We start from the raw sequence: 21,420 nt of genomic DNA, 5'->3' as shown, positions 1-21,420 counted from the left end.
TGTGTGTCTGAAGTGTTCTGTCGAAATAGAGCTTTATTGTATTTTGTTTTTTGTACAATAGATTTCACAGGAAGACAAAAGTAGTATGTACAGACGAGTAAATATAATTTATTCATTTGATGTTTAAAAACAGCAATAACAACAACAAGAAGAAGAGCACATTTAAAAAAGGAGTAAACAAGTCAACACTCTTATTATGCAGTGAGTACTAACAAACAGAGATTTGGGAATCAGGTTGAGTATTTTCAGGAGTGAACATACGAGGTGAGACCCCCCTCATGAACTCTGCAGTACTCCTGTCCCAGCACAGCTCTCTTCTTACACACCTTCCCCGTTTTTGTGATTCCACTGCACAGCTGACGGCCTGACACGGAGCTGCGAATCAACAGAGAAATAAGGATTACAAAGCCATTTTGGCAGGCAACGACACTGTTCACATTGACATGCAACACTGCTGATCAACATTTTAAGACCAGTTGGAAAAATTGCAAGGATTTACATTTTGCACTGTTGGATCTTTATGTTTAAGGAGTGCTTTAAAGTGCAAAAATAAGAAATGGGAAAGAAAAAAAAATCGCTCTTGTTTTATTGGGGGGTTTATTGTTGGATGTGGACCAGAGTTTGCTTCTCTGATGCGCATCAGAGTTTAGTTCTACATTCACAGCTCCCCAAACGAACCAAGCAAACAAACTAGTACATTTTTCAGGAGCTTTGCCAGCTAACATGGCACCAAGTCATGTAATGTGCAGACCTCTATGGGACTTGACTTTGACTTAAAGGGGAAATAAGTAGTTTATAGTGCCATCTAGAGAAGAGGCTGAAATTTACAACAAAGAACTGCTCCTCTGCTCACCCCCTCAACTTCCCTGATCGCTACGGTGTCCTCAGCTGGTCAAATGTCGTCCTCGTCGTCTTTCTCCGTGTCAGCAGATGAGGTTCGTGAGGCGAGGGAGAGGGCGGAGCTACCGCGGCCGTAGCAGACGAAGCGGAGAGAGAGGAGGCGGGACTTCCGCTACAAGTAAAGAGGCGCTTGTTTTGTTTTCTCGCGTTTGTCCTTACAGGCTCCCGTAGAAACATGGCGTCTCGCTGCTAACAGTGGCTATGCAACCGCGGCCCGCGACCGTGTTATTTTACATGACTATTTGAAACACTACGAAAATGAAACAAAAACTATTATACAGCGACTAGACAATGCAGGAGCACATAATATGTATAAAAAAGTGGATTTTGGGTTATATAAACCCATAAATACTACACATTGTCCCTTTAACTGGGTGCTTTCACACGTATAGTTCGATTGCTTTGGTCTGCACCAGTCAGAAAAATGTTACAATGTAGCAAACAGACGTGGGTATGCTTTGTTTTTACATATGCAGAGTTCTAAACAAACCAAAATAGACCGCAAAGACCATCGGCACCGGAACCCGGACTAACCCCACTGACGCGCCCGGTGGAAATCTGGGGTAATCCCTTATCCCTCATCTCATACCCATAATGCATTAAACTATACCGTTTCATCCCATTCGGTTTGGTTGCTTTCACACCAGATGAACCGTACCAAAGTAGGGCAGATAAAGCGAGAGTCTGAGACCCGGTTGATTTGGCACCAAAGTACAGAGATTACATTCACACCTACACAAACAAACCAAGGCACCAAACATGTTTGCTGCGCACCAAACGCTGTAGGTGTGAAAGCACCTTTAGATTTCATCTGAAGACTGAAACACTAACCTGTTGGTGGCCAGAGACGGGGAAGGACTTGCACATCGTGAGTCACTCGCGAAATCACAAGAGTTGTTGACTCCATCAAAGGCTCCTCCCAGGTTCCTTGGAGGTATATCAACCAATTCCTAAACAGGCAAAAGACGGCGAGTACAGATGTAAATGATCAATTAAAGGCAAAGTTCAGGTTGTTTTGTATTTTGTTTTTTTTAAAGTGTGGTTGTGCAATATAAAGCTTGGTTCATACTGGATGCTTAAGCCTGTGTGTCATGGCATGTGCAGAGCTGCTAAAATTGTTTGAAAGACTTATTTAAATGTTCTATGTATTCAGATTCAGCCTCGACTCTAAAACTACAATGAGAGGTGACAGTTTGATGTCATGCTAGTGGAATGTCACGATCGTTATCTTTTCTTTGTATTTATCCACGAAAAAAAGCAGTCAAACCTCAAGATACACACATCTCATACGTGTGACAAGTGCAGTATGAACACTCCAATCTGTCAACATGGCCCCCCCAAATTAAAAACATTAGTAGTAGTAGTAGAGACACATGATGCGTCCGGTGTGAACCAGGCAGTAGGCATTGACAGTTTTGCGCCATCTGTCAGTCGATCATGCTGTTCAAAAGCAGTTTAATCACACTAAAGTCCAAAAATCAGCAATTATACATCCAACCCAAAGGAGTTGTTGATCCACTACTGTCTCCTTCAGCAACGAGAGATGCATTATTTTGTGACTCACAGTTTGTAAAATGTAAATGTTCATTATTTTCCTTTATAAATCATTGCATTGGTTGTTTGGATAAGAAATTTCAGTTAAATATATCATATAGGAGACAAACGCAGTGATATTTGAAAAGTGAAATAAAGTTTATATGATTTACAGAAAATGTGCAAGAATTATTTAAACAAAATGAGGCTTGTGCATAAATGTAGGCACCCTTGTCATTTTATTGATTTCAATACATTTAGCACAAATTAGCACAAATTATTGGTGCAAGTCTGGACCCAAAAAAAAGCTTTCGAAAATTTGAGGCAAGCATGGGGCATTCTGAGGCTTTTTGAAAGACCATTATGGTGACGCATGAAGTAAGGGCAAGTAACTCAAAATGAAAAAAACAACAGAAAAAGCACAATTAATTACTGGGACTGTGTGTACTTACATCACTAAAGCCAAGGCATTCCAATTATAGAGGGTGCCCCTCATCTGGTGCAGGCCTTTTTTTTTTTTTTTTCATCTGCATCCGCCCCTGCAGACTCCGCTCTTCTCACTCTCCTGCATTGTGCGCAGCTCCAAGCAGGAGACTGGATAATTTATCTAGTTTTATCCACACATCCATATATTACACATAATGATCTTTATGACGAGGATCGAGTACAGTCGCCGTGAAATACAGGGGATCTGAGTAGATCTTAGTAAACTGTTGACAGATTCAGAGAGAAGAGAATATCACACTGTGATATTTATATTTCTATATTTCATATACTGTAAAAAATTTACATTTCATACTGTGGAAATAGTCTTATTTATTATTTTTTATACCCTGCTATGGGTCACGTCTCATAGAAATGCACTTTTTTATATTTAAACCCTGCTATAGACCTGCTATTTCATACTGTGCAATAAGAATTTGATGGCTGTTTATCCTTTTAATGTAGTACGCTGAAACTGAAAACCCACCTCACGTTAACTAGGGTCACTTTTTCTTTTTAATGTCCTTTTGACCCATACTCTGGTTGTTGTTGTTGTTGTTGTTATTGTTCTTCGTTCTTAGCTGTATGCACTTTCAAGGTGAAGTCAAGTAAACCTCGTTGTACAACTTGTATAATGACAATAAAGGCATTCTATTCTATTCTATTCTATTCTCAAGAGTGCACTTTTCATTGTTTTCACTCCGGTCTCAATCTAGACCTTTAGCGTCTGTAATTAAGGGAAGAACAGATGCATCAGATCAGCTGATCTCTTCAGTTATCTGTTCAAAGAGAGAGAGAAGACTCTCTGGAGTTCATAATCTGCGCTGTTTGCAGCAAAGTTTCGCTTTTGCACAAAGAAACTTTCCAGCATTTAATAGGTGCTGTTCCACCGTGTACTCGCATCTAGTTGGAATCGTTTTATTAATGTTCCAAACTGATCTTGGACAGACTCTAAGCGGGTATGGACAGGCGTGCGCTGGCCGCAGTTTTTGCGTGCATCATCACAACACCGTTTCGGTGGTTACCGGGGGGATACGGGAGGGAAAAAATAGGGCGTCTTTCTGGCGTCCTGCCTAAAAGTAGGGCGTCTAATTTCTTATTATTTTCAGTACAGGACTCCCGCACGCCCTGCTGGCTAAAAGCCTGCGCATGGCTCCCGTCTGAGACTATTGGGATACACATCCTTTGACACATATTCACTCACCGCTGAGAAAAGTGGCTGTGGTACGAGTCTTGGAGCGGAGTAACTTGGCGTGTCAATTATTGGCATAAACCTGGACTCTGGCATCAGCTTCCTGCAAGTCGGCGATGAGGCCGATATGCTGACGTCACCTGCACACAGAAGTCAGAGTAAGGACAAGACTACACAAATACTCAGGTCCAGTTGAATTACTTCTAAAACATTTGTTTAATTTCTTAATGCACACCCTACTTCATTCATCAGATTGTTTTATGTTGTAATGATGACATTTAGTTTTGTTACATGAACAGTCAACGTCATCGCTTCATTTAACATTTAAATGAAGTTATACGTTATATGTTGTTGTTAGTCATATATTTTGTCGTGTTTTACATCGTTGTGTCTGATACAAGTGTTTAAGTCTTCTGTTGCGTTTACATTTTGTTGTGTCCTTTTAAGTGTTAAGTCTTTCGTCAATCTTGTTATTTTATCGTGTGCTTTTAAGCCGGGAGTCGCTGCAAAATTTCGTTATTTCCCCATAATGACAATAAAAATTCTTCATTCTTGATTCTTAAAAGCCAAAGAAATAAAACATGGAGTGTCTGAAATGAAAGGTCATATAATAAAGTACATTTTAAGATCATGTAATACAGAAGATATTATTTGATAAGACTTTTCACGAGCCCAGAGAAACAACCGGTCTGCAGCTGAGAACGCTGCGTTTTATTGTAATCTCGGGCTCAGCGAGATCTTCGGAAAAAAAACGGTCCTGTTACGTAAACAACGGTTCTCCGGAACAGCAGATCGTCCTGCTCCGGGCACATCCGGTTGCGTACATTGAACCGCAGAAGCTTTAAAGGGATAGTTCACAATTTTGAACATAACACCTGTATAAGTCTGGAGATGTTTGAAGGAGATTTCCTTCAGTTCTTCTAGTTGCCGAGTTCGCTGATGCTATGGCTAGCGCAAGTCAATGGTGCAAGTTAGCATGGCATTAAAAACACTCATACCGACTCCACAGTGCACCCGAGGCAAATCAATTGTAACGGCAGACTATCGATGTACATATCTGTGTTGATATAATAATATTTGAAACTAACGTTGCATCTCATGAATTTTTGAGGGACTACTTTCTCAGCACTATACTTGAAGTATGAAGCGCTGCTGCTGCTGCTGCTGAGACATAAATACTTCAAATTGCAAGGTTGGTTTTATTTCAAACATTCTATCAACACAAAAAATTGTAAAAAATTTAAAAAAAAACTGTCTCATCGGCTGAACCTTAAAAATGTGTTTATTTCAGACTGTAGACAACAAGGAAAACCTGGATGGATCATTTTTGAACACACACACACACACACACACACACACACACACACACCTGATATGTAGCTGTCCTGGTTCAACCAGTCATCATGCCTTGGGAAGCAGTCCTTTTCATATCTGAGAACACAAGAATAACAGGCTACACCACATCAGTCAACTTCGCAATAGCAGGGATCTCATGCAATGTTATAAAATTGTTGCCTTTTTTTCATTTCATTTTACTTATTCACCTTAATCCTATAGCCCATGATACCTTGCATGAATTATGGGCGTGACTTCCAGCGCGTCCTGTTTTTCCATGGTAACAGGACACTAATCAGAGAGCAACAATGCCATCTAATGTGGGAATGATGTGATCATTCCCAATCTTTTATGCAGTAAATATTGCAGCCTGAAAGTAACACTATAGGACACTTGGCGGCGAGATGGACGAAAGACTAAGTACATCATCTCCCATGAAGGAGTAGAGAGCATTCAGCACAACATTCTGCACCCGTTTTCTACTTCCTCTAGGCCTCTAACACCCTGCAGCACTAGTAGCACTTTCTGTTTTTATGTATTGTTTTTACACATTGTTTTTATGTATTATTTTATTGATTTTATGTAAAGCACTTTGGGTACCGTCTGGCTATTGTAAAGTGTTATACAAATAAAACTTGATTGATTGATTGATAGACGGAGATAAAAGAGCATTACAGCGACAGAAGACAGAGTCAAAAGAACGTTACAGCAATAGACTTAAGGCCACATTATACTTCTCCGACTGCGTCACCACGGAGACGCCTCGAGCCTTTATACTTCTGTGTCGTGGGCGAGATAAAAGAGCGTTACACTAAGAGAAGACGGAGACGAGTGAGCGCCACAGCGATAGAAGACAAAAACAAATCAGTGTGAGCAGCAGACTCACTTCTGTGGAGTTGAAGAGGCTGGATATGAGCTGCAGGATGGGACTGTGTGCGTCTGTGGTTTCACAATCTCACACGGGGCCAGTGGCAGCAGGACAGCTGGCTTCTGTCTGATGTTGAGGCTCGACCACAACTGATTCACAAACCAGTGACCTGAGCACAGTAAACACACACACAGTCACCAAATACGTGGCAACAATTGAGACGCCTCATTTGCCTTTCTAGCATTTTAAATGTGGGTACCTAGAGACAGGGAGACCAGGAACAGGCTGAGGCTGATGAGATCCAGCGCTGGCTGCTGGTTGACGTCAGCCACTGCATTAACAGGCACAGTGAGCAGCAGCATCGCCCGAGAGAATCTTGAACAGCGAAGAAATATCAGCAGAACTGCACACAGTATGAAATAGCCTGTGTGTGCAATGCACGTCCACATGGCTGTCAGGCTTAGACCTGTGGGTAACACAGGGAGACATTAACTGAAGCATGAAGTATAATAAAAAATGTTCACAAGTTTAAAAAAACCACAATAGAGGGTTTTCACGGCACGTCATCACCGAGTCATCAAACCGGAAATGGCCATTTTGGAGGTACTCCACAGGTAAACAAAGCGCACTCAAGCAGTTCCCGTACACCATAGGTGTCAAACTCTGGCCTGCGGGCCAAATTTGGCCCTTGAGGCAATATCAAATTAACATTAGAGCTGGCCCGCCGGTATTATACAGCGGCACCGCCGCTGTAACACCGCATTCACCGCTAATACTACAAATCCCATAATGCTCTGCTGTTGTTTTGTATTCATTGTTATTTTATTTTCAAATTTATTAGCTTGTGGAAAAAGTTAATGTTGATATTTACCTCAGAAGGCTGCAAATAGAAAAGAGGCATTCAATTTTTTATTTAAATTTTATTTAATATGCCATTGATGTTTTTTCGTTTGTTTTTTGAAAGTTGATTTTGCACTATTAAGTTATATAAGCGTTGCTTGTTCCATATTCAGTGTTAAAGCAAATCAGTGTAGCAAACTGAGCAATAATTAACGTTTTATTCATGCACTTTCTCTTGCTACTTCAAGGCTTGAATGTTTGATTCATTCATTATTGTTATTTTATTTTCAAAATGTATTATTAGCCTGTGGAAAAAGTTTATTTTGATATTTACCTCAGAAGGCTGCAAATAGAAAAGAGGCATTCCATTTTTATCCATCCATTATCTACCGCTTATCCTGTATTTAAGGTGCATTCAATTTTTATTTAAATTTTATTTGATATGCCATTGATATTTTTTAATTATTATTATTATTATTTGAAACTCGATTTTACATGTCACTATAAAGTTATATAAGCCTTGCTTGTTCAATATTCAATGCAAAACTTGTTTGGGTCCCTATTAAAAGGTTAATTTGTTCAACCTTGGCCCGCGGCTTTGTTCAGTTTTAAATTTTGGCCCACTCTGTATTTGAGTTTGACACCCCTGCCGTACACGTACACACAACCAAAACCAAAACATTAAGAGGGACATTTGGCACAGAGATGACATAAACAGAGAAAAGATCTGTTCACAACAATGTTGACGTCGTACCAGGGCCGACATAAAACGGACACCTTCCACAGGACTATGAAACCATTAAAAAACATAAATATATTTCTATTTTAGCAGCTGTATGTGGAGAAAGTGGGCGGCTACATCTACAGGAACACAACTGTTTAGGTTCCAGTTATATCAGGTGAAGGGCAGATTTGCTCTGCCTCCGAGACCGCGACACATGCCCAACAATCATAGTTGCTTGACAAAGGAGAAAGTGACGGTCATCATAAATAGATCATAAATGAATTTGCAATGATCAATCAAATTGCTGGCTGTTCCGCGGTAACCACTATGGTTTAAAAAGCAAACTATTGCTGTAGCGTCGGTGGCCGTCTCACCTGCCACGCCGAGGTAGCCCTGGATCATGTGAAGTCTTTCCTCTATACGACTCTGCATGTTGTCAATGTAGTGCAGCATGACTCCCAGTGTGCTGTTCATACGCTGCAGTTTGTCCATCAGGTCAACGTAGTACTGCGACGTCTGGTCCTGGTACTGAAGAAATTCTGACATACTGTGGTCTGGGATCAACCACATGAGATCCGAATAAACACCGATACAGATACAAATTCAGAATCCACGCGAGTTAATAGAGATCGCCACGTCCGTTTTTCATTACCAATTTTCTGGTAGATGTCTTGGGCATGGTGTCTGACATCTGTGAGGTCCTTCACAATCGCCTCGTGGTTGTTCTGAACCTCGGAGCCCTGAATCTGCAAGTTCTCACTCACATTCTCTAGAAGGACAGGAAGACAGAGGGAGAGCAGCAGGTGAGAAATAGGACGACTAAGATATCAGCTGGTTGAAGTGATTTTTCTAATTTATTTGAAATGGAATAACATCTCTTCTCCACCATCAACAATGAGGATCATTACAACCAGAATTTGAAATCAGACAGCAAATGATCAAGCTTGGATGCAAGCTTTGATAATATGAAGGATCATCTACACAGGTTTTCAACATTACAGCTATATCTGAAATGACCAACACGGGCAAAGTGATGGACTTCGGTGGACCAGAGCTGAAGGGTTATGAATTCACTTCGAGTGAATATTGGAAGGTTTTGGAGGTATTGTTAACCTCTTCTTCACGGTTGCCCCCCGTCATAAAACCATTTCTAACTTTAATAAACACAGCCATGCTGCACACCCACAGAAACTCAGCTAAAAGCTCATATTAACCCATTCTTATGTTCACCAAACACAGTTAAAACACAGATGGAACAAACCAGCAGTAGCGAAATAACCGTTACAGCGCACACATTGAAAAGCGGCACCGGAGCATCAGTGTGATTATGTACAAACAAAAAAAAACACGTGTCCACTAGACAGCGGAGAATCCACAGATTCCAACGGTACCATTTTTATCACTCTACGACCAAGTTTCAAGGATCCAGCCCCAAAATAAGAACAGACTTTCAAGAAATACAAGCAGAAATGTTGTCTTACCTTTGCCGTTTATCAAAACAAGTTATAGCCACTGGAACGAAACCATTTCTAATGAAGAACTACACTTCCCAGCATGCTTTGGGAACAAATCCCGGTCTGATTGATCACACCCGCACAAATGCGTCATATGCATTTATGTCCTTTTGACTCGCTAATGAAGTGATTCACACGCATTTGGAGACCGGGTCTGATTCTACCCGTTTAGAGGTTTAAAACAAGCTGTCAATCACCCTAACCAAGAAGACAGAGCTATGGCGCTACATAACATAGAGTTGTTAGTATGTACAAGTTATCATACTTTTTTTTCAAAACGAGTTCTTTTTAGACCGATGGTGTCATGTAAATAAAATGAAATGGGTTTTAATAATTTGGTACTTAAGAAATCTCAAATGGCACAGACGGTGCCAAAAGAGAGAACGCCTAGACATCTCTTTACTAAAACCTCTGTCATTTTACTCTGCTTCACTTCATTAGCATCAGACTTTGCACGGCTCATGTCCACATGTTGTTACATGACCTCCATGCGTTTTTAAGCTCCTACTGCATATTTTAAAGGTGATATTTGCTTTGCTATGCTGTGTTCCATGTGCATTTACTCTGACACAGTGGCATCTACGGTGAAACTTACACCTCTGGTGGAATCTCACAAGTGTTATCTGGTGTTATAATCCACATAGAGCTTGTAACTAAGATTTACTCTATTTAGTTTGGGCATGTCATTTTCGAGCAGGGACTCCAAAAAGAGGGTCAGGGAAGAGGAGGCCAACGTGTGACTGTGCTAGATAATCTACTAGACTGAACCAGTACACCACCCAGCACTAGTTGTCACGTGGATGGAGCTATTTTTAAAAGCAACACTATAGAACTGGTAACTTATAAATCAGTCCGCCACTGCCGTAGCCTAATCGGAAGTATGACACGCTGCTGAAATACAAATCCTTCAAATTGCAAGGTTAGTTTTATTTCAAACATTCTATCAACACAGATTATGTACATCGATAGTCTGCCGTTACACAATTGATTTGCCTCGGGTGCACTGTGGAGTCGGTACGAGTGTTTCTAATGCCATGCTAACTTGTATCATGGACTTGCGCTAGCCATAGCACCAGCGAACTCGGCAACTTGAAGAACTGAATGAAATTTCTTGAAAAACTCTCCATCACACTTGGCTGAGTTGGAAAATAGGTCTTATGTCCAAAATTCCAAACTATCCCTTTAACAACATATTGCTGGACCTACAGAGCAACATGTACAGAACTAAACTTTGTTTTTTTCTGGTTTTGGGAGTTGTTGTTTTTTCTGTTTTTCAGAGTAATTTTTTTTTCTGTTTTTCATGTATTTTTTGTAGCTCTCTAGAGAAGAATGAGCAGTGAGGTGATTGAAGACCGGATGGGGACAACTGCAACAACTCACGGAACACCTGAATACCATAGATCAAACCAAAAAAATTGGGTTATATAAGGAATAAACTAACAATTCCATAGCCTTCCTGGACAAAGAAATCACTCCCATACAAGAGCACACACAGACCCACACAAATTCACAAACTAGCAGTCATCAGAACACTGATGTGAGAAAGAAATTCATCAAGAACATTCATCAAAAACACTGAAGCATTCACTCTATGATCAAAAAAAACAAAACAAAGTAGTTCTCTTTGGAGGCATTTGCTCCTTTTAAATTCCCAAGAAACTAACCATGAAAAAACATGAATATGAGGTTTTGTTTTTGCACTGACCCATTTTCTTGGTAATGCCCTGGATGAGCTGGGCCACCATCTCCTGTCCAGAGGCGATAAGGGCCTTCTCCTGACCCAGACGGTTTAGGTTATCCTTCAGTGAACTCTCCAGTTCCTCTTGGCCTTCAGATAGTTTCCCCTGCTTGTCCTGCAGAGCAGCGTGTCCATCCAGCAGCTTTTCCAACGAGGCTGCAGTCAGTTCCTTTAACTCCAGCTGACCTTCCTATTTTAAAGCAGGAAATGATCAAAGAACAAAAAAGACAGAAAAAAAAAATGGTAATGCAAGTCTACCTTCAGGTCATTCATTGCATCTAGTTGGCTGGTAGCTGTGGAGATGAGAGCATTGACTGTGTGTTCCGCTCTGCGCCGAAAGAGCTGCTGGCGAGCGGCGTAGCAGACGGCACGGGCTCGGTTGCTCACGATGTGGTAAGCGTTCCATGTATCCGAGTCCATGTCTGCTGTGCAGCCCTTTAATGACTGAAACAATGCATCAACACACATGTCAGCTGGGAGTTTATTTACATACATTATAGTATTTTTAAAAAAAGTCAGACGGGGCTGGGTAATACATTGATATTTTATCGACATGATATAGTCTTAGATTTTGATTTACAGACAGACACACACTTGCATTGATAACCATCATATGCATTATATTTAATACATTTGTGAAATACACTTAATATTATATTAATATTAAATAATATATTTTGTTTTATACCAAGACTTCTGTGTTCTATGCAGCTTATTCCTCTCTTGTAAGTCGCTTTGGATAAACGCATCTGCTATATGTTTAAATGTAAATGTATTACCAAGTCACTTTAATTTCATTATTTTGTGTGAGCAGAATTTGACCATATTTATATTCAATGTCATTGTTTTCAATGCACGTAGATGAAGGTCATAAGTGTATTTTAATATCATGTAATACAGATCATATATAGTAGATATTTGATTTTAAAGTGCATTTGCAGTGCATCGTCACTCTCCTTCAAGGTGTGCGTGCTTCTCAACTCTGCATGAGTCCAGAGAAACTACACGCACGCACGCACACACACGCGCGCACACACACACACACTGAGGACCAGCATTTCCACTTTATAAATCAACACAAATACAAATATCTAATTAATAAACGACATCTTCAAAGAACTACTGGTTGCAGTACCATAAAATGTCTGCAGGTGGAGCCCCAGAGCAGAAAGGGCTGGAATTTTATTTAAAAAAATTTTGGTCCAAAATTTGACAAAAACGTCATACTATACTATGTCCTGCAAAATTTGAACAAGTCTTTGACAAAAAAAATTGGGTCCAAAATTTGACAAAAACGTCATACTATACTATGTCGTCCAAAATTTGAACATATCTTTGACAAAAAAAATTGGGTCCAAAATTTGGTCCAAAATTTGACAAAAAACAAAGTGAGGACCGGCCAAAATGTCCTCACTTCGTAAAAATGACCTCACTTTGTTGGTTAAAAACCCTCATTGGTCCTCAGTATGCCGCAAGTACAAGAACACACACACACACACACACACACACAAACACACACAAAAAGATATTATGCATAAGCTATACCTCCCAGCCTTCCAAAACATATTGCAATAAGGGGCATTTCCATAACACACTGTCCTTAAAGCTCACAGAGTGGTCCTGTTGCACATTTATGGAGGTCTACTTACATACATTAACCTGTTTTTATGGTCAAAAACCTCCTAGTTGCTGTAAACGAGCTGATAGAAATCTTTCTTTGCTAATGCTGTTCCTCAGCCGCGATATTTCAGACATAAATCTCACACCCAGAAGACGGAGTGTGTTGTGATTGGCCAGCCAGCGCAGAGCCTTCCCAACTGTCTTGTGATTGGCCAATAACCGGAAGTGACATATTCAGCACACCTGCTCTCAGAAGCGCAGCTCCCCCCTCTGGAACGGTGGATGCACTGCTACTCATTATCAAAACATTGTTTTAACAAAGTTTAAAAATGGCTTCGTCACGACTCCCCACCGCAGTCCCTTATATGACTTTGACCCGGAGTCAGACCCAGAGTCAGAAGACACTGTTGCTCGTGAAACACCTCCACAACGGACGTTATTCTTCTTCTGAGGTTCAATGTACGCAACCGGATGTGCCCGGACTAGTGCCCGGAGCAGGACGATCTGCTGTTCAGGAGAACCGCTGTGTACGTAACCGGACTGGGTTTTTTTCAGAGATCTCGCTGAGCCCGAGATTACAATAAAACACAGCGTTCTCAGCAGTGGCTGAACTGTTTGTTTAGAACCTTCAGGGCTTCATAAACGAGGTAATGACGCAGATACACACTAAAAAAAACAGCGTTAATTGGAACTTCCGGTCTAGGTCCACTTTAAGTGAAAGTTTCTATACATTTACCATTTCATCCGTACATGGATATGTCTGACGCCCCTCACTTTGGGCCTGGCAGTTAAACAGTGCCACGCCAAGCTTTGCAAGCTGCTCTTCTGAGAGACTTTCACAGCTCACCCTCAGTTGGGCCACCACCTATGAAAGAGAGCAATGGCATTTTTCATGCGACAGATATGGGATGGGATAATATACAAGTTTATCATGCATCATGGTAACAAAAGCACTCACAATAAGCCGATTATGTGATTTTATGTCAACAGGATAAGAGAGAAATGTAATATTGCAAGCAAGTGACTCGTAAAAGCTGTCTCGATTGCCAGTATACAATCCAAAATATTTATTTTAAATGCTTGCATCTTCCCAGTCACTCGAGGACTTTATGACAAATAATGTGCACATTAGCATTCATCTATATTTATCTGTTTTGTTTTTTTTTGTTATACAATTAAAGATGAATTTTGTACATTAACCTCTTCTTCCCTGACCCTCTTTTACGAGTCCCTGCTCCAAAATGACACGCCCAAACTAAATAGAGTAAACCTCTGCAGTTACAAGCTCTATGTGGATTATCTTGGTATCAAAATAAAGATAACACTTGTGAGATTCCACCAGTAAACACAGTAAACATCACCTTTAAAAAATATGCAGTAGGAGCTTAAAAACGCATGGAGGTCATGGAACAACATGTGGACATGAGCTGTGTTAAGCTTGATGCTGCTGAAGTGAAGCAGAGTAAAATGACAAAGATTTTAGTAAAGAGATTTCTTAGGAACCAAATGATTAAAACCCATGTAATTTTATTTAAATGTCACTATTGATCCAACAAGAAAAAAAAACTGACTCTGCAGCATCTTCAGTTACGCAGCGCGTAAGCTTTGGCTTACATTGGCCAATTTGGGTGATTGACAGCTAGTTTTAAACCTCTAAACCGATAGAATCGGGCCCCGGTCTCCAAATACTAGTGAATCACTTCATTAGCGAGTCAAAAGGACATGAATGCGTATGACGCATTTGTGCAGACATTCACCCTTCTCTAATCAGAACCATCTAATGTCGCTCAGTGTTCCAGTGGAAATAACTTGTTTTGATAAACAGCAAAAGGGAAGTCAACTTTTCTGCTTGTATTTCTTGAAAGTCAGTTGTTGTTTTGCTCTTATTTTGGGGCTGGATCTGTGAATCTTGGTCGTAGAGTGATAAAAATGGTATCGTTGGAATCTGTGGATTCTCCGCTGTCCAGCAGAGACGTGTTTTTTTTTATATACACAATCACGCTGATGCTCCGGTGCTGCTTTTCAATGTGTGCACTGTGACATGTTTTACACTCCTGCTGGTTTGATCCATCCGTGTTTTAACGGTGTTTGGTGAACATAAGAATGGTTTATATGAGCTTTTAGCTGAGTTTCTGACCTTTCTGTGGGTATGCAGCATGTCTGCGTTTGTTAAAGTTAGATATAGTTGTATGACGTTCTTGTCGCTGCCCCCGGTACCGGGGGGACACAGGGAAGAAGAGGTTGTATACATACTTGTTCCATGTCTAAAATGGTATCAGTGCATCCTTTGTAGTTATTGACTTTGGTGTGGGAGAGTGAATGATTTACAAACCCCTAACCCTTCCGTTACAAAAAATGTTGAACTATCACTTTAAATGAATCACAATTATATGGATTGTATCACCTAATATCTTCTGACTTTCCGAGTAGCTGATGATGATGATTTTTTTTTACCCTGTTGTGACAGCTGTCCAACGGACTAAGCTCCATCTGCTTTGCCTCAGCCAAAAACCTGTCGTCTGCAGTGGCCATTTCAAAATTAACATCCTTTACGAGAAGTGCTGGTGGAGCTGGTGAATCTGGTGAAGCTGGAACAACAACCGGCTTCAGCCACTCAAAGAGCCCACTGACTGCTGGACACTGAGAGGCCAATGTGAACATCAGCAGGAGAGCCTGGAGGTGGTTGTGTACCAGGAGATGACCCATGTCTAAGAACAAGAACACAATCAAAATTGTTAAAACTCTATCATCTGAAAACTATTTTGCCTCCTTTTCTTCTGATGTACTTCTCAGAATTTTGGAGGTGGATCAGTGCTTATACAGTTTTTAATATTTTTCAATAACTGCAAGCCATTTTTTATGTTGGGTATTTTTCACACTTAAAGGTGAAGTAAGTAGTTTATAGTGCCATCTAGAGGAGAGGCTGAAATTTACAACAAAGAACTGCTCCTCTGCTCACCCCCTCCCTTCCCTGAGCGCTACGGTATCCGCAGCCGGTCAAATGTCGTCCTCGTCGTCTTTCTCCGTGTCAGCAGATGAGGTTCGTGAGGCGAGGGAGAGGGCGGAGCTACCGCGGCCGTAGCAGACGAAGCGGAGAGAGAGGAGGCGGGACTTCTGCTACAAGTAAAGCGACGCTTGATTTGTTCTCTCGCGTTTGTCTTTACAGGCTCCGGTAGAAACATGGCGTCTCTCTGCTAACAGTGGCTATGCAACCGCGGCCCGCGACCATGTTATTTTACATGACTTTTTGAAACACTACGAAAATGAAACAAAGAATATTATACAGCGACTAGACAATGCAGGAGCACATAATATGTATAAAAAAGTGGATTTTGGGTTATATAAACCCATAAATACTACACAGTGTCCCTTTAAATCAAATATCTGTTGATCCCTTTGTTACATCGAACCACATTGAATTTCCAACGATCTTAGATTCTCATGCTTCTCGTTGTAACAAATATTCGAAACAAGTTACTGTATCGTATGAATTCCTTTTCTTATTTATTTCTTTACAGTATGCTGATTTACTCACTTATGCTCATCTCCATTTATGTTAATTAGACACACAAAGAAAGTTTTGAGGCCAAAGATTCCAAGTAAACCACTGAAAACCCTAATGCCATGTCACTCTCACACTCACAGGGGAAAAGATCTTATCTTGATGTAGAAATGACAGATGACCATTCTGGCCTGGATGGGATTTTCACCCTCAGTCTTGTAAAAACTTTGATATTAAAGGGACACTGTGTAGTATTTATGGGTTTATATAACCCAAAATCCACTTTTTTATACATATTATGTGCTCCTGCATTGTCTAGTCGATGTATAATAGTTTTTGTTTCATTTTCGTAGCGTTTCAAAAAGTCATGTAAAATAACATGGTCGCGGGCCGCGGTTGCATAGCCACTGTTAGCAGAGAGACGCCATGTTTCTACCGGAGCCTGTAAGGACAAACGTGAGAGAACAAATCAAGCGTCTCTTTACTTGTAGCTGAAGTCCCGCCTCCTCTCTCTCCGCTTCGTCTGCTACGGCCGCGGTAGCTCCGCCCTCTCCCTCGCCTCACGAACCTCATCTGCTGACACGGAGAAAGACGACGAGGACGACATTTGACCAGCTGCGGATACCGTAGCGCTCAGGGAAGGGAGGGGGTGAGCAGAGGAGCAGGTCTTTGTTGTAAATTTCAGCCTCTCCTCTAGATGGCACTATAAACTACTTATTTCCCCTTTAAATCAAATATCTGTTGATCCCTTTGTTATATCAAACCACATTGAATTTCCAACGATCTTAGATTCTCATGCTTCTTGTTGTAACAAATATTCGAAACAAGTTACTGTATCGTATGAATTCCTTTTCTTTTTTTTACAGGATGCTGATTTACTCACTTATGCTCATCTCCATTTATGTGAATTAGACACACAAATAAAGTTTTGAGGCCAAAGATTCCAAGTAAATCCTAATGCCATTCACTCTCACTCTCACAGGGGAAAAGATCTCATCTTGATGTAGAAATGACAGATGACCAATGGCATGATGCTTGGGACAGTGCCAGGGCTTTAAGTGTTTGTATGGTGCCCGCGAGTGAAGAATTGGTCTTAAAAAATCTGTTTTAAAATAGGTCTATGCTGCTTTAAGGCCTGTTTTGGCCATATACTACATTTCCCACAATGCAGTGTGCCATTAATCGTCTAATATGTGATGAAATAAAATGTTTAATTTTGGGACAAATACTGCCTAATAATAATAATAATAATAATGTGACTCGTCTGGCCTTTTGGTTTCGTTCGGTTAAAGTTCTTGTGCGTATTGCTTAATCCAAGCCTGGAGGACAGCGCCAGCTGTTTTTAATCGATCGTTTCGATCATTGGTTGCAGTTTGCATTCTGGATACTATGGATATTATTAAGCTAGAAACATTCATTCATTCATTCATTCATTCATTCATTCATTCATTCATTCGCTCACACGCTTTAATGGAGACCACTCTGAGACTTGTCCAGGCATGTCCTGACTCTGCTTCTACACTTTTTGTTTTTGGAGTTTCATTCATCATTTAGAGGAACAACATCATTCTAAATGCCAGACCAACGTTTCGCACAAATACAAAGAAACAAAGACAGTGTCATTACTTAGCTGTTGTTGGGATTTGCAGGGAGCGTCTGTTTCCCCCTCACACAGCTGACTGAAATGACAGCGCCTTCTCGATCATTTAAATGACGTAGTCAGCAGTGGCAGCCAATTGAATCACTCCGGTTGGCCGAGGCTCCACCCACTCGATGCAGCAGGACAGGGTTTTTTTTCAGTGTTCCAATTCTCCTGAGGAGGGCGCCTCTGTTCTGCATAACACAAAGAGATGGTGTGAGTTTGCTTTACCATTCTGGGCCTGGATGGGATTTTCACCCTCAGTCTTGTAAAAACCTGTTTGATATTAAAGGGACAATATGTAGTATTTATGGGTTTATATAACCCAAAATCCACTTTTTTATACATATTTTGTGCTCCTGCAATGTCTAGTCGCTGTTTAATAGTTTTTGTTTCATTTTCGTAGTGTTTCAAAAAGTCAGGTAAAATAACATGGTCGCGGGCCGCGGTTGCATAGCCACTGTTAGCAGAGAGACGCCATGTTTCTACCGGAGCCTGTAAGGACAAACGCGAGAGAACAAATCAAGCGTCTCTTTACTTGTAGCTGAAGTCCCGCCTCCTCTCTCTCCGCTTCGTCTGCTACGGCCGCGGTAGCTCCGCCCTCTCCCTCGCCTCACGAACCTCATCTGCTGACACGGAGAAAGACGACGAGGACGACATTTGACCGGCTGAGGACACCGTAGCGCTCAGGGAAGGGAGGGGGTGAGCAGAGGAGCAGTTCTTTGTTGTAAATTTCAGCCTCTCCTCTAGATGTCACTATAAGCTACTTACTTCAGCTTTAACAGGTTTACTTTGTCAAGTAAATATCTCTTCATTTCTACTGAACGGCATCTGATTGTATTTTTTTATTTTATCTGCTGTCTGCATGTGTTCACCGCTCACCGTTTTCTGAGCCCTGCAGTAAACCCCGAACTATATACGTGCAGCACACCTTTTTCCATTTGCACCAGGTTTTCTCAGGTGAGTTTCCTATTCAGTTGATCCACCTTTTTAACCTTGACCTCCTTTCCTCCCGTTTTCCCGTCAGACAGGTCCCTCTCCAGTGAAATGGAGTGTTTAGCGTAGGTCAGTTGCCTCAACCAAGGTGTTGGATTCTAAATACTAAACAGGGCAGACTGCAGAAAATCTTCCTCTCAGAATGGAGTGATCGGCCGTACACAAGCAGGAGGCTGTTTATTGCCTCAGTTTGATTTTACTGGTTGTATTTTTGGGCCTGGAAATACATTTCAGAGTCACTAGCCCATAAGAAGGTTAGCCCGGCCGCCAGCACAGTTGCTCTCTCCCGGTCAGCGTAACGCGACGGGGTTTACCCGCGGATTTATCCCTGCACTGCACTGACGCTGCCCACACGCCGCTACAAACAAAGTCACGGAACCTTATCTAACTTTTTCTTAGTTATTTCCACCAGAACAAAACCACATCTTCGAATGAAGAACTACACTTCCCAGCATGCTTTGGGGACTAAGACGGTGTGTGATTGATCGTTAGAGAGCGACATTAGATCGTTCTGATTAGAGAAGGGCGAATGTCTGCACAAATTTGTCATAAAAATGGGTTTAGATAATACGGTACCTAAGAAATCTCAATGGCACAGATGGTGCCAAACCGAGACATCTCTTTACTAAAACCTCTGTAATTTTACTCTGCTTCACTTCAGCAGCATCATACTTTGCACGGGGTCGTACCTATGTTCCCCGTTTTTCCAAAAAGGGTCCTATGTTCCCCACTTTGTATGTGACAGGGGAACATAGGACCCTTTTTTGAAAATGGGTAGGGTTAGGGTTAGGTTTAGAGAAAGGGTCCTATGTTCCCCGGTCACATACAAATCGGGAGGAACATAGGACCCGGGGAACATAGGTACGGTCCCCTTTGCACAGCTCATGTCCACGTGTTGTTACATGACCTCCATGTGTTTTTAAGCTCCTACTGCATATTTTAAAGGTGATATTTACTTTAAAATGAAATATTTTTTTAGGCGAGAGAGAAAAAAAATCCTTCATTTATGCTGTGTTCCACGTGCATTTACTCTGACACAGTGGCATCTACAGTGAAACGTACACCTCATAAGTGTTATCTTTATTTTGACACCAAGATAATTCACATAGAATTTACTCTATTTAGCACTAGTAACACTACTAGGCCCTACTAGTAGCCTCCTGGACCACACGAGTAGCACCAAAATGCCAACTAGTTAGGCATTATTTTTATTTTTTTTACCTCACCAGTACTGGTGGAGTATGAATACGTCCACTAGAAGTACTAGTAAGGTATGTTTTACCTTACTAATACTACTAGCAACAGCGAAAATGCCCACTTGTAGTACTAGTAAGAGCCAAAATGTCCACTAGTAGCACTAATAAGATGTTTTTGACCTTAATAGTACTACTAGTGAGGGTGTAGTGAGCACAGGCACAGGCCCACATACCACCCTCATGGAGTCTGATTCTGACAGTTTGAGCAAAACATTTGTGGCCTGCTAGAGGTCTTTTGTAGGGCTCTGGAAGTGCTCCTCCTGTTCCTTCTTGCACAAAGGAGCAGACAGCGGTCCTCCTACGGCCCCCTCCACATCACCTGGTGCACTGGCCTGTCTCCTCCCTGTACTCTTGACACTGTGTTGGCAAACCACCGCAAACCTTCTTGCCACCACAGCACACATTGATGCGTCATCCTGGACGAGTTGCACTACCTGAGCAACTTCTGTGTTTTGCAGACACCGCCTCATGCTACCACAAGTGGCGAGGGCACTGACAAAATGCAAAAGTGACCAAAAATCAGGCAGAAAGGATGAGGGCAGGGAAATGGTCTGTGGCCACCACATGTCAAACCATTTCTTTATAGATGTCTTGATAATTGCCTCTCATTTCTGCCTGGTGTCTGTACCATTTGCACAACAGCGAGTGAAATTGATTCACAATCGGTGTTGCTTCCTAAATGGGTAGGTTGATATCGCAGAAGTGTGATTGACTTGGAGTTGCATTGTATTGATTATGTGTTCCCTTTATATTAGTAAGACAAAATGATCTGTCATGAGTAACAATCGTGAGCATTTTTGATGTTACTAGTACTACTAGTAAGGTGCAAAAGTCCCCCACTAGTGCTACTGGTGGATATTTTGCCACTTATTATTGCTACTAGTACACATTTTGTCCCTTACTATTGCTACTTGTAGCCATTTTGGATGTTACTAGTACACATTCTGGCCCACAATAATAAGGTCACAAATGCATCTCCATTAGTAGGAAGTGAAATATTCGAAGGAAGGATAGACAGACAACCTTGATATGACTGATATCCTTGATATCTGATAGCCACAGCTGTCACTGACAAGTAGGCAGGCATAAATAAAAAAAAGCTGGTGAGCTAGAACACAACCAATGTTTACGCTCCACCGACCAACAGTAATGCAACTGGTGTGAGCTCACAGTAGAAGCTGAATCTATAGCTCACTGTGAATAAAAGGAGGAGCACATCATATTAAAAATGGGCTTTTATTACATATACAAGAACTCAAACAAAAAAAAACGACGAACTA

General features: G+C 41.3%; 1 protein-coding gene across 1 annotated transcript; it reads right to left on the bottom strand.

The window, feature by feature from the left end:
* Positions 1-245: 245 nt before the first annotated feature.
* bmb (brambleberry) lies at positions 246-15,453 on the bottom strand (the record flags this gene model as incomplete). Its single annotated transcript, XM_083887732.1, has 12 exons — positions 246-375; positions 1,732-1,850; positions 4,121-4,248; positions 5,478-5,539; positions 6,330-6,480; positions 6,571-6,777; positions 8,250-8,429; positions 8,528-8,644; positions 11,095-11,317; positions 11,386-11,571; positions 13,484-13,612; positions 15,202-15,453. 12 exons carry the CDS (start codon positions 15,451-15,453, stop codon positions 246-248), a joined length of 1,884 nt encoding a protein of 627 aa, XP_083743858.1.
* Between the last annotated feature and the right edge of the window lie 5,967 nt (positions 15,454-21,420).

The sequence above is a fragment of the Microchirus variegatus genome (genome assembly GCF_963457635.1).
Source record: "Microchirus variegatus genome assembly, chromosome: 4".
Classification (NCBI taxonomy): domain Eukaryota; kingdom Metazoa; phylum Chordata; class Actinopteri; order Pleuronectiformes; family Soleidae; genus Microchirus; species Microchirus variegatus.
Note: the sequence above shows the minus strand (reverse complement) of the source record. Positions and strands in the feature narration are given on the sequence as shown.